Here is a 13,309-nt window from a genome sequence, read left to right as displayed (position 1 = left end):
TAATTAAGTGTCTACCAAGTGCAAGGTATTCTGCCAGGTGCCAAGGATACAAAAATGAACAATAAACATAGTGCTTATCCTAAAGTAACTTACAATCTGAAGGGGACAGCATATGGGTAGCAATGAAAGGGATACACTGTGAATACCTAATTATGATACAAGTAAAGGAGAGACCTAAATGCTGTGTGAAAGTCTGATGAGTTAGAGAACTCATTCACTTGAGGATATTGAGAGATGAAGGTGGGAGTCAATGAAGATTTTATGGAAGAGTTCTGAACATCTAAACAAGAAGAGAACATTTTGGCAGATGGAGTTGAGATGAGAGTAAATAGGGAATGATCTGTATCAGCATACAAGATGGGAGATGGAGGTCAAGATTAGGTGACACTTAGTCTGGTTTGGTTGGAATGTTGGTTTTCAGGAAGGGGAGTAACATGAAAAAAGTCTTGAAAGGGAAACTTGAATTAGATTGTGGAGAGCCTTAAATGTCATTCTGGGGAGCTGGCATTTTATCCTTTTACTACTAGGGAGACAATGAAAGCTTCTAAATGGACAAATGATGTAGTTAGATATGTACCCTTCCAAAATTATTTTAGCATCTGTGTAAAGAATGGATTAGAAGAGAGCAGAATATGGCAGGGAGACTAGTTAGGAAAGAGATAACAAGGGTCTGAATTAAAGTAGTTGCCAGTGAGAGTGAAGAAGACCGATTTGTAAAAAAGATGGTATGGAAGTAGAAGCAGTCACACCTGGTAGCTTGCTTGTTATATATGAGTGGGTGAGAAACAAGGAAGGGTCAAAGATGACTTGGGTCTTGAGCCTTGGTGATTGGGGGAGAGTGGTGGTGCCATCAAAAAATTGAAGAATTGGAAAAGACAGTTTTGGGGAAGAGTGGAGTTTAGTTTTGGACATAATGAATTTGAGAAGCCAGTGGGACGATGAAGGTAGAAGGTTTGGAATGTGTTTTAAAACATCTTAGTTTCTTTTAACAATCTATTACCAATTAGTTATCTTTGAATTTATTTAAACCCTTTTTGACCTCACTTAGGTTTTCAGCTTGTGCTTCTATTTGGGATATTAAGCCTTAAGTCATTCCTTCTGAGTAAAGGAAGAACTTTTTATTTGTGCAAAAAAATTTTAAAAAATAATTTTAAAGGGGGGCCCCTAGGAGTATACCAGTCCTCATATTTCACATTGCCTACCCTTCATGTTATCATGATATCATAAACTTTGACCATATTGCCCCTAAATTTTTGTCTTTCCACACTGAAATTTTTTTTTCCAAATTTTTTTAATCTTCCCCTACATGTCACTTTCTGCATTCCCTTGATTATCATTTTGGTTGTTCTTTTCTGGGCCCGCTCTAGCTCTGTTTATTTCTACATTGAAGTGCATTGACCAGAACTTCATGGAATAGATGTACCATGGCTTTGTTCAAGGATAAGGTAATGTTTTCTGATGACATCTAATAGTATAGAAGTTATTACTGTGAGAAGTGGTATCATTTCTTTGTACATTCTACCATTCTTCTCTATAGTTCCATAGGTGAATTTTTATACCTCAAAAGAACAAATAACTGTTAGTATTCAGATTATTCATAAATATGAAGATAGGTGACACAAAATCTTTACTGTTGGTGAAATAGAGTATGGTCCTTGTCAGGGTTTTAAAATGAACACATAAAAAGGTAGCATGGTCTACTGTCTTTGGAATCAGGAAGACCTGGATTCAGATCCTGTCTGTGGTGTACCCACACACACACACACACACACACACACATTGTGTGACCATAAGCGTGTCACTTAACTTCTCTTTTAGTTGCTAGAGGCACCTCTCTTAAGACTAAGTTACAGATGAGTTACAGATCTGCCTTGATGGAGACAGTTTTCACATAACTAAAATCACAGGATCAGACCCCCACCAAAAGACTACACTTAAGTACTTCCGATATCCCCAGTTTTGTCCATGTGGGCCTTCCCTCTACTGCTACAGTTCATATACCCTCTTTGTGACCTAGTAGATGATCCTAAAAAATTGCTGTGGCCAAAAATTTTGGCCTATGGCTAATCTTATGTGATGAGCTTTGGACAGCATTAAAAACAGGCCAATTTCTGTAATGAATACAGGCATAAAAATACCAAAGCACTAACAATGCTATTAATGTTAAATTTTTAAAATTCATCATAACCAAACAGGATTTATGCCAGATATGCATAGAGCTAGGCGAGACCGCAGGTGCCAAGTAGTCCCCCCCCCTCCCCCCCATTTTACACATGAGAAAGCTGAGGCCCAGAAAGGTTAATTGATATCAGGTAATAAAGGGTAGAAGTGGGTTTGAGGTCTCCTTATGGCGGAGCCAGTGCTTTTTCTGTTGGACCATGGTCTTGTTTCCCTAGGGGTTTTTGATAAAAATCTAGTATTCGATCCTGCTAACATGACTGATAGAACAATAGAATAGGAACAAATAAATTTTTCCTTACTAAGATAAAAGCAATTTACTTGAGGCCAAATTTCAACATTTGTGAGATGGAAAAGCTTTTAGAAGTATTCCACTAAAAATTCAAATATTGCCAGGTATCCATTTTTTCACTACTTCTGGTCCAACAAACATCTATTAAGTATCAGCTGCATCGAGGAACTCTGGATACAGAAAAACAGTTCCTGCTCTCAAGAACCTTCCATTCTACTGAAGGAATAAAACATGTAAATAGACAAGTATGTACCTGATAATTCCAGAAGAAAGGAGAAAGCATTCACAATTAAGGTTATCATCCAGGCTTTTGTAGGAGATGACATGTGAATTAGCCTTGAAAAAAGCTAGGGATTCTTAGAGACAGAGTTGAGGTTACAGCACTCTTTGGCATGGAAAAACTGTGTGCAAAAGCATGGAGGTGAGAGATCCCATACCAAATTTCAGGAATTGCTTATAGGCCCCCTTGTCTGGAATGTAGAGTTGATGAAGGGGAGCAGTGTGCAGTCTTATCTAGAAAGAAAAGTAAAAGTTATATTGTGAAAGACTTTACATACTAAGCTGGTGTTGTATTTGTATTTTCTCTTACGGATAGTAGAGAGAGACTTTTTGAGCATCAGAGTGACATGGTCAGTCTTGAAGGTTCATTATTTTGATAGTTGTATGGAGAACAGATTGGAGAGAGGTAAAACTGTAAGACAAGTCAGGATGTTGTTGGAATTGTTAAGCTGGGAGGTGCGGGCATGGGTCGGGGAAGGGGCAGGTGGGTCATTCGAGGGAGAGATGTAGAGGGTAGAACCAACAAGACTTAGTAAACTTATTAGAGAGAGGGAAGACTAGAGGATGATCAATTTGAATCTGGGTGACTAAGGATGATGGTTGCTTCAATAGAGGTAGACAGATTTGGAAGAGGTAGTTTTAGAAGGGAAGGTAATAATGAGTTCTGGGTTTTTTCTTTTTTGTTTTCTCTTTTAAACATATTGAGATGCCTAGGGGACATTTGATAAGATGTTGAATTGGTAGTTATGGATGTGGGATTTAATTTGATTTAGAATTGGAAATCCTAGGAATTTTAAGAAAAAAATTTACAGGATCCACAATGCAAACTAAAAGGCCAAAATATTGTAATTTGTAGGTTATACCATAATTAGGAAAAAGGCACTGTCCTGACAACAAAAAAAAAAAGCGGTTCAATAGCATAAAAGAAATCTACCAGAATTAGTAGTCATATACTGAAGGTCATGAAAACAGCACAATTCCAACAAAAAAACATTAAATACTTGGGAATTAACTTTTTCAGACATACCTGTCATTTATAAAGACAACTATAAAAACTGTATTTATAGATAGAGTCTAGTAGAAAGGATGCTGGGTTTGGAGTGAGAGAATCTGGGTTGAAATTCTGGCTTACTAACTTTGTGATCTTGGCCAAGTCATTTAACTTCTGTTTCCCTCTTCTCTGGAGTAAAGGAAGATTGGATTTGGTGTCTTAAGTCCCTTTCCAACTCTAAATCTTAAGAGTCCTAGAACTCTGTGGGACTGTTTAGAAGTGATCAAATCCCCTGAGGAACGAAACAGTAAGGTATGTGGTTTAGCCAGTACTTGCCCATTTCACCCCTGAGTGCCTTCAGAATTAATGGATCAAAATAGGCGATTATTATGTCGGAGTTCTTGGCAGTCTCCTTATGTCTGGAAGTTTCCTTCTGACTGCTACTTGTACAAAATGATAACTTTCCTGTAAGTGAGCAAAAGATGAATTGTAATTTCACATACTCCCTTTCTGCCTGTGAATTTGTTTAGTTTTTGTTGTTGATGATGTGGATTAATTGGAGCTATCATTCATAAGCTTTTTTATGCATCAACCGGATTCCCTCATTCCTCCACCTTGTTACTCTTAAGCTTTTTTTTCTTTTTTGGTGAGGCAGTCAGGGCTAAGTGACTTGCCCAGGGTCACACAGCTAGTAAGTGTCAAGTGTCTGAGGCTGGATTTGAATTCAGGTCCTCCTGACTCCAAGGCTGGAGCTGTATCCATGGCACTACCTAGCTACCCCTACTCTTAAGCTTTTAAAGAAAAAAAGTAGCCACATTTTTGCAATATAGGATTAAAACCTAAGATTTTCAAAGTTAGCCCAAACAATTGCCTAGCTTTTATAGGGGCAGGGAAGCATTTAACGTTTTGCAGGGTATACTCTGCCAGTCAGGAGGGATTTAGGTTTTCTTGTATATAGTGTTCACAGTCCAACATGGCATTAATTGAAACTGATTTTTCACCTGCGTCTGGTAAATATGTTTGAAGATATAGAACAGTAAAATTAGCCTAAAAACATCTACTTTTAGTCCAGCATTTTAAAGTAGTTCTATCCCAAATACCAGTTGCCATCTTATTTTTGGTTTTTCCAAATGAATTGCTGGTCAGCTGGCTTACTGAGTGTTATATTAAGCCATTTATATCATGCAAAATATTGCTATTTTTATGTTAAATTTTACCTTGTGCTTAAGAGTCATGAGTTAATAACTTATGATCTTAATCAGTACTGACACAGAAATCAGATTACATTGATATTTTAAGTATTTCAAGAATACAGAATTTTTAAAAAAATTAATGAAAAAAACCCTATTTTCATTGAAAAAGCAAAAATCCTTGTAACAAATATGCGTAATTAAACAATACAAATTCTTGAGTTAGCCATCTCTGAAAAGAATCTTTTATTCTACACCTTGAATCTATCACCTGTCAGGAGGTATAGGTGTCATGATTCATCATTAGTCTTCTGGAGTCATGATTGGTTATTGTATTGATCAGAAATTCTTAGTCTTTCTAAATTGTAAGAATATCTTCAGAAATTCCTCTCTGGTAATACATTTCAGCAACCACTACCACCAAAAACAACATCCTACCCCCTTTTTCCCTCCCCCATCTGGACCATTATGGAACAGAAGAAATATCTTCTCCAAAAAAAAAGTATATTTTCTTGTTTGGTTGTTAGGCAGCATTTTAGCCAATGCAGTCATTATCTTTTTTGTAAAACTTTAGCTGAGTCTTTGCTATTGACTTTCTTGAAGGGTATTAATGGGAATACCTTCAGCATTTGAGTAGAGCTTAGCTGCCCAGTTCTTAATGAACTCTTTCTTCCCAGAGAAAGTGAAATAATGGAAAAGAAAATATCTTCAATTTGAAATGATGATGTTCATTAAATATTTTATATGTTCATGTTTCTAATTGTAATTTTCTAGCTATTTAATTCAGTTACTCATAAACAGAATACTCAGGTTTTAAATTATGTTGTCCACTGTCTGTCTCTGGTTATTCTTATTTGTTTCCTTTTGTGTACTTAGGGAGAATGAGAAAAGAGGTTCACTTTATCAGTTTTAAGGAAAGATTAGTAAATTAGGGACATGGTGATGGTAGCTGAAACTATTGGCTATAGTTAGGTTTTGGATGATCTGTTGATTTTGGTTATCCATGCAATTTCTGGTTGGTTTTTTGTTTATTATTATTTGTAGGTTTTAATTATCCATGCAATTTTTGGGTACCTGTAATGAAAAGCTGCATAGAAACACATCTCTGGGTGTGGAAGCCTGGAATAAAAATGAGATAATGATTTACAAATGGTACTCTGTCCCAGCAGGCATGTGATTCTTTATTTATTAGGCTAGCCATGTATGCATCTCAGTCAGCAGCATTTCATACAGTCTTGGAGCTGGACCTTTTTGAGTCATTTTTAACAACCACCACTATATGTAGCATGAACTTACTCTACAGTTTTTCTAATCAGTGGTCATCCAGCTTGAAAGAACCTTTCTACTTTAGGTCTGGTCAAATTCTTAGGAAGTTTTCCCTTGTAGTCTTCTTACAACTTCTTCTGTAATTTCTTTATTTTTTCCTAGTTCTGTCCCCTGGGACTAAGCACAAGACGTGTAATTCTTCCCCTAACGATTTTCGAGATATTTTTATGTGGTCATCATGTTCCGCCTTAAATCACAGGTCCAGTCCAGAATAAGAGGCAAAAACTAACTTTGGTTTTAATATGGTGTGTTCACGTGAAAGAATACAGTACAGCATCGTGTAATATATATTTATTAAGTGCCTGCTATGTGCCAGATATTGTGCTCAGTGCTGAGGATACAAATAAGAAAAGACAGTCCGTGCCCTTGAGGAGCTTACAGTCTGATGAGAGAAGACAGCACATGAAGGGAAACTGAAAGGAGGGGGTAGAGGAGGTACCAGGCATGGGGCAGGATGTTGGTGGAGTCAGTGCAAGGAGCACAGCTGGTAGGAAACAAAGAGTTAACTGGGCTTCTGATTCCTCTTTAAATGGAAGCCGGAGGGGGAGTTTTTTCTTCCATCAGAATGACACAGGATATTCAGGGAACAGGTGAGATGTGAGAACCCAAGCTGAAGGAATCTCTGATGAGTTCAACCAGGGCAGGGAGGGGTTACGGAAGATAGTGATGAACTCAATAAACCCTAATATACCATCTCACAGCATTAATTTTGATTGGTAGGTCATGTTACAACCATTGTCTCAGGAAAAGGAAGGAACATTGCGATCCGAGTCTCCTTCCTTTCTCGCACCCACACTGAAAGTGCAACATTGAACAGTAGAGAAACTTTAAACTGCTGTTTTTCCGACGTGGGATGGCTTGCCCTCCCCAGGCATTATAGTGGTCCTGCACTCATGAGGGCTCACCATGTTGGTGCTGGACTTACTGGGGGCACCTAATTGACTGTAGCTCATACTCCTAGCAGCCTTGGCCTTCCTCAGCAGTGGCAGGAGGCTGCTTGACTGGTTTGCTGCCAAGCCTAGCCTACCCAGAGTTCCTCCTTGGCTAACTAAAGGGTGGTTTAGCTTTTCTAGCTTTCCATCTACAGCTCTTTGTTAATTTTTTTTTGCAGACCTTTAGAGGTATCATGAAATCAGTTTTAAAAAATTAAAATGGTATAATGTTAAGATAAATGGAGCATAGACGCCTTGAGACAGCAGTAAACCATGATTACTAGACCTGAAATGGTTACGATTGTGACCTTAAACTATATGTTATAATTTCCTTTGTAATGGCAGTGCTTATCCTGAACTCTGGTTGATATAAGGGACTGTTTGATTATAAAAGTGTTGATTTTTGTTTTTAATGTCATGGATGTGACTAGACAAGATTGTGAAGGACAAGCCAGGAAAGTGCTATAATTAATGGAAAACTCCGAGTTTAATTTTTGCTCTCTTTTACACGAGAAGTTTATCTTTTATTAAAATAAGAATTATAATCAGTCAATTGTACACTCTAGGCAACGAATTGTGTCCTATTTTCTGTGTGTGTGTTTGTATCTGTCTGTCTGTTTCTCTTTCTCTGACTCTGTCTTTGTCTCTGTATGTGTATCTGTATCTGTCTGCAACTATATATATATGTATGTGTCATCTTCTGTTTTAACTTTAAAAACTTTAAAAACTGATCCTCCTAGTCCGTGTCTTTGCACTGCAAATGGAATCTTTTTTTTTAAACTGACCAAATGTTTATGAAATCAAACCTTGAAAGTTGAAAGCTGTCCCTGAAACTTAAATTCAGTGTCAGACAATTCTAGTTCAGCTATTAGAGGTAGTACAGGATGAAATGTGGATTATTCATGTCTTACAGAACTTTGAGAATTTTCATTATTTTTGCTAGAAACAAATTTAAATGATAGAGAGGTTTTCTTGTTATGTCAAAGTGAAAGTATATTTGAAATTTCGTGAGCACAGTGTGCTGTTAAAACTGAAAACTTTCCATGTATTGCCCAAAGATTTAGTCAAATGAATATGTTCTCTCTTTATATGTAGCTTGTTCATTTTAATTTGGTTTTGGTGGTTGTAATGTGAATTTTTTCCTCTGTGGGTTGTCTTTTTTCCCCCCCTTGCCTTTTAAAAACAAAAAAAACAGTAGTTTATTATTTCCAGGTAGTACAGCAGCCTTCTGGAGGCATTGTCAAACAAGTGACTGCCCTACCACATTCCTCAGCCTTGACCATTCAGAAATCTGGACAAAAGAGGATGCCCCTGAACACATTAATACAGACAAATCAGTTTCCTACAGGTAGGGTTTCTTTGGCATTTTGCAGTTTGGATTTGGGACATCTTGGGGCAGTGGGATGGTGGTGATATGGCTTTGCTTTTCCCTTTTATCTAACAAGGAGGGATAGAAAGGATTAGGATTTGAGCATGCTGTTTTTTCTTTGCAGTACATTGTAATGTAATATTATAGCCTGTTGGAGATCAATAGAGAGATAGAAGTTCCCATGTATTAATACCATTTGGTTGTATTTTATCCACTATTATTGGGGAAGGGAGGAGAGTATATGCATGTACACGTGTGCGTGCGTGGGTGTGTGGCTTCAGGTGATATTTATTCTGGCACTGGAAAAAATAAATTAGTGAAAAAGCGATTTTTCTTACTTACAAAGTTATGGTGCTAGAAAAGTATTCTTCATTTGTTTGGAGCCAGCAAAAGTGAGATTTTTGCAATCATGAATTGTAAGAAGGTAAAATGTTTTCCAAAAATGTGTTGTGGTCTGGCTAGCCTTTGTTGGGGTCTGTATTGTCAGTATAGCTTCAAGTACTGATGTAGTTATTTAGCCAGTTTAAAAAAAAAAACTCAGATGAAACCTTGAAACTTTAATTCTGTGACATAAATGTAAAAAATCAAATTCACTTCTTGGGGCTAAGACAGGATGAAATGTGAGTTAGTCATGTCTTTCACAGATTGAAAAGAATCATAGCCTGTATATAACTAAAATAATTGTGTTAAGGGAAAAATGGATCTCCTTCTTAAACAGTATTGGGAGTTTAATCTTGAATAGAGAATAAAATGTAAATTTATTGCTGTGTTCTAGTTTTAATGGACATGATTAGTTCTTTGTCAGCTTAAAATTGTCTTTGATCGGACAATGGGTGAAATAATCATCTTGAATTTTTCCTATTGTGGCATGTTTGTGTATATGTGTTGGGTTATTTTTTTTTCCTTTGCCCCCCCAGCTTCCATTCTAAAGCAAATTACCCTGCCAGGAAATAAAATTCTGTCACTTCAAGCACCTCCTGTTCAGAAAAACAAAATAAAAGAGAATGGAACAACATCCTTCAGGTAAAGAAATAAATAGCTAGAACTTCATGTGACATAAGGAATGCTCTCAACAAGAAATAGACAGGATTACAGATAGAGAGATTAACACTTAAATAAAATATATACTTTAAACTGCTTGGTTTGAACTGTCTTTTTTGGCAGACAATAACCCTTAATGATGGAAGAAAAGGAATATTTGCCTGCAAATTTATAATTGGCTTTTAACTTTACAAGAAAGCTTGAACTAACTTGAACTCTATGTGTGTATATATTAAGTGTGGACTATGTGCTAGGCACTGTACTAAACACTAGAACAATTTAAAAAATTTGGGATGAAAGTTAATGTTTTAATTAATTTGGAAATCAGAATGAATGAAATGTCTTTAAAAATTAGCTCAAGTTTTTAATCTGGATTGAGCCACTGAATTCTTTTTCAGTTTAGATGTCACTTAACATAATTTGAAATTGACTGGTGGCCTTCAGAAATTCAAGGTAAAGGCAGGAGTTACTGACTTAAGTTTTAATTATGGTTTCTGTCACAAAACCTGGCTTATAGCTGAAGTTGTACTTATTAACCTTCCATCCTTAGCAGACCATTAACTATCAGAAGTAGAAATTCTGTTGGTTTATCACAAAAATGGAGGAACAGGTAAATGGAAAGGTTTGTGAATTACTCCCATTTGCCAGTTTGTTAAATTTGTGGTTAAAATGTACAAAGAAATGCATATTACCCAACTTTAGAATGTTCATTATTTATCTAAGTTCTTAAGAAATGTTTTCCTTGTAAGAGCTTTGCTTATATTATAAATAAGAGTTGTCTGCTGTTGCCTTTTCTTACTTTTCAATGGCATTTAGTTAGTGGTTGCAGTCTATTAAACTTCAGAAGACTATATGGTGAAGCAAACCAGAGAATTATCTAGTGAAACAAATACTGTCATTTCCCTTAGGTTATGGTAATTTAAACTTCCATTTTAAAGGCATTGTCACTTAAAAATATGATATATAATACCATTATGGGGCTTTCCATTTATAATGTGTTTGAAATGTTTTATATACTTAATATTGTAGCAGTGGTACAGTAACAGGGCCTTGTAAAAAGTCTTCTGATATCAGTGTTTTGATAGCATTGTTATTTATGTGTTTGCATTTATCTTTCTAGTCCTTTGTTATTTAGTCTTTGATGAGATTTAGACAGACTTTTCTTATACTTCTGTTGATGTTTTTTAAGGCCATCCATATACAATGATTCCCCTACCATATCAAAAGGAAAAAAAAAATGTATTTTCTCATTAAGCTTGGTTGATTTAAATGTAGGCCTTATTATAGTGAGGAGGTAGATATATTTCTTTGTTCTAGACAGATAAACTGCTTATCATTCTTTGTATGACTTTTGTTTTCTATCTCTACTCCATCAAAAAGGCCAGTTCTCAGACTCTTTATTATGTTCAAATCATTGATCTCTCTACCTCTCATGTCATCAATTCACATTCTGCCCTGAGAATGATGCTACTTGACTATAACCAGTACAAACCCCAGCAATTTCTTGTCTAGACACTAGTTACCAGTTCTTTTTTTAAAATAAATTTTGATAAAATAAATTTTTGAAGTGAACTTTTATTGCTATATCACCTAAATTTATTTACCCCTCTATCCCACTTTCTTCTCCTCCCTAAGAGTTATCCAAAGATGTTTTTGAAAAAGAGGAGGCAAAATAGTTAATAAAACTGATGAATACATTGGAAAAGTCTGGTAGTATACAGTGTTCCAGACCTGTGCACCCTTTTCTCCCTCTCTCCCATCCCCCTCAAAGGAACTAGTGGAGGTATCTTTTTAACTCTTTTTTTGAGGTCAAATTTGTTCATTAAAATTTTGGAGCATTTTTTTTCTATTAACATTATCGTATTCCTTGTGTGTATGTGTGGATTTTCCCCCCCAGCTCTGCTTATTTCACATTGCATTATTTAATCGAAGTCTTTCCATGTTTCTCTGTGTTCATCATGTTTGTCATTTTTTACAACAAAGTAACATTCCAGTACATTCATGTTCTGCAATTTATTTACCTGTTGTCCGCTTAATAAAACATATACTTTGTTTCCAGTTCTTTCTGTCATAAAAAGTGCTAGTATAAATATTTTGGTGTAAATGGAGTCCTTTTTTTTTTTCATGGTGTAACAGTAGAATGTCAGAGGGTACACATGAACATTTTAGTAATTTTCTTTACATGATACATAATTGCTTTCCAGAGTGTTTGTATTGGTTTTCAGCTCCAGCAACTATACAATTATAGTAGGTGTCTTTCCACAACCCTTCCAAGATCTCTTGTCCCATCTTTTGTCATCTTTCCCTATTTCCCAGGCATTAGGTGAAACCTGGGGGGGGGGGGGAATGTTTCCATTCGTTCTTCTTATCTAGAGCATTCTTCTATACAATTTTAAATTGTTTGCAATTCTTTAAAACATTCTCCTTTGAACACTTCTCTGTTAGAGAATGAGTTTTGGTTTTACTTATTTCTGTGTCTGCCTATCTTTATTCCAAACCCTACCAAAGATATTTGTTACAAAGACTTTTCCATCTGACTGCTTCCCTTATATATTGGATGTATTAGTTTTGTTGGTGCAGAAAGACTTTCAATTTTATGTGACCAAAATTACCTATTTTATCTTTTATAATTGCCTCTGTTCCTTTTTTGGTTAAGAATTTATCTCTCATTCATAACAGTGAAAGGTATTTATTTGATATGCTTCTCTTCTAGATTTTTCATAGTTTCATCTTTAGTATTCGTCTTTATTACTAATATTCTTTAATATCACTTTAACAAAATAAATGCTATTTTAATATTCAAATCTTTTTTGAATTTATTATGGAATTGGGTATAAATTAAGGATCTAAGCTTGATGTCTTCCAGACCATTTTCTGTTTTTTCCAGTAATTGTTTTTTGCTTTGGTAATTTATACCAAGTTTCCTGTGATTTATCTAATCATGCTATAGCTGTGGGCACTGTGGAGATGTTGAAGATTTATGATTTTTGAGGCTAATCAAAATAATTATGAAATATAGATGTATCTTGTTTTATTAAGTATATTCAGGAAATGTGTGTTAAACTTGAATTTCACTGAATTAAGATTTTCAGTCTTTAATCTTTAGTCACTTTTTAGTTTTCTCAGGCTTCTGCCAAGTAGTTAATGATCTGTCAAATATTTAAGTTGTATTAGGAGATCAATAGTTTGGTAAAGGCTGGTACGAATTGTTTCTGATGTATCTTTGAGCCTAAAGATTTTACATTAAAGTGGTGACGTGGTGAAAAAATCAAAATTGAAGGTTTAACTGGTGTTGGTTTGGTGACCATAATTTAGCTTTCTTCAGTCATCGTTATTTGTACGTTTTAATGTTGTATAACTCAGTGACTTTTGAAAGAAGGTATGTATCCTTTAGGAAACAAATTTCACTTTTAAAATTCTTTGTATGTTTTTACTCATTATATATAATGATCAAGCTTTTATGTGTCTACTCTGTCCCAGGCCCCATGCTGCAGATACAAATACAAAGAATAAAGTGGTCTCAACTTGCAAGGAGTGTGATTATATTCTGATGGTACAGACAGCAAATATTTTTTATATAAGTATAATACCAAATGGATGTAAATAGATAGACAGGTATAAATACTGAGTAGCCAAATACAAGGTATTTAAAAGGGAAGTCATTAACGGTCGGGGGGGGGGGGGTGGGGAGAAACCAGAAAGGTTTCACAC

The 13,309-nt window shown here is 35.6% G+C and overlaps 1 protein-coding gene across 1 annotated transcript in view; it reads left to right on the top strand.

Moving 5' to 3' along the window:
* Positions 1-13,309, top strand: part of TAF4B (TATA-box binding protein associated factor 4b) — a 182,353-nt gene that overhangs the window by 67,855 nt on the left and 101,189 nt on the right. Inside the window, 2 exon segments of the mRNA XM_020968729.2 lie at positions 8,401-8,536; positions 9,475-9,580. Of these exon segments, the coding sequence (XP_020824388.1) occupies positions 8,401-8,536; positions 9,475-9,580 (242 nt within the window).

Source organism: Phascolarctos cinereus, unplaced genomic scaffold (assembly GCF_003287225.1).
Source record: "Phascolarctos cinereus isolate Bilbo 61053 unplaced genomic scaffold, phaCin_HiC Scaffold_4;HRSCAF=312, whole genome shotgun sequence".
NCBI lineage: Eukaryota > Metazoa > Chordata > Mammalia > Diprotodontia > Phascolarctidae > Phascolarctos > Phascolarctos cinereus.
This window is presented reverse-complemented; position numbering and strand designations above follow the sequence as displayed.